The 1,026-nt window shown below is 61.4% G+C and overlaps 1 protein-coding gene across 1 annotated transcript in view; it reads left to right on the top strand.

The window, feature by feature from the left end:
* The window catches only part of LOC102040350 (protocadherin alpha-3-like), a gene marked incomplete at its 3' end in the record, with an annotated part of 7,212 nt that overhangs the window by 4,817 nt on the left and 1,369 nt on the right, over nt 1-1,026 (top strand). The window contains 2 exon segments of the mRNA XM_031065503.1: nt 13-726; nt 729-1,009. Coding sequence (XP_030921363.1) covers nt 13-726; nt 729-1,009 — 995 coding nt within the window.

Here is a 1,026-nt window from a genome sequence, read left to right as displayed (position 1 = left end):
CTGCGCCTGGAGGTGCTGCTGGAGCGGCCGCTGCGCGTCTTCCATGTGCAGCTGGAGGTCACCGACATCAACGACAATGCCCCCGTCTTCCCCGCCGCCCGAAAAAACCTCAGCATCGCGGAACTGTCTGTGCCGGGGTCTCGTTTCCCGCTGGAGGGCGCGTCGGATGCGGATATCGGAGCGAACGCGCAGCTCACCTACACACTCGGCCCAAGCGAGTATTTTACACTCGATGTTAAATCGTCTGATGAAAACAGGAAGTCTCTGTTTCTGGTGCTCGCAAAGTCTTTAGACCGCGAGACGATTGCTGTGCACCGGTTGGTGCTGACGGCGACTGACGGGGGCCGGCCGTCTCTGACAGGGACAATGGAGCTGGTGATCTCGGTGCTGGATGTGAACGACAACATGCCCCAGTTCAACCAGTCGGTGTATAAAGTACAGGTGCCAGAAAACTCAGAACGCGGCACTTTGGTGATCAGATTAAATGCCACCGATTTGGATGAGGGGTCGAACAGTAATATCTCCTATTCGCTCCAGATGCTGTCACAGCAGGATGGAAGAGACGTTTTCCGAATTGACAGAACCAGTGGGGAAATCCGTCTTACGGGTGACTTAGACTTTGAGGATGTTAATCTCTATCGGCTGCAAGTGGACGCGACAGACAAAGGGACCCCCCCACTGTCGGGTCACTGCAAGGTGGTGCTGGAGGTGCTGGACGGGTGGTGGTGGAGGTGCTGGACGTGAACGACAACGCGCCGGAGGTGTGGGTGACGTCGCTGTCGGTGCCGGTGCCGGAGGACGCGTCGTTGGGGACGGTGGTGGCCCTGCTGAGCGTGTCGGACCGGGACTCGGGGGAGAGCGGCCGCGTGCGGTGCTGGGTGTGGCCGGCGTCGCCGTTCGGTCTGGAGGCGACGTTCTTGGGCTCGTACTCGCTGGTGCTGCGCGAGGCGCTGGACCGGGAGCGGGTGTCGGAGTACGAGGTGGAGGTGCGTGCGGAGGACGGCGGGGCGCCGGCGCTGCGCGCCA

Source organism: Geospiza fortis, unplaced genomic scaffold (genome assembly GCF_000277835.1).
Source record: "Geospiza fortis unplaced genomic scaffold, GeoFor_1.0 scaffold916, whole genome shotgun sequence".
NCBI lineage: Eukaryota > Metazoa > Chordata > Aves > Passeriformes > Thraupidae > Geospiza > Geospiza fortis.
This window is presented reverse-complemented; position numbering and strand designations above follow the sequence as displayed.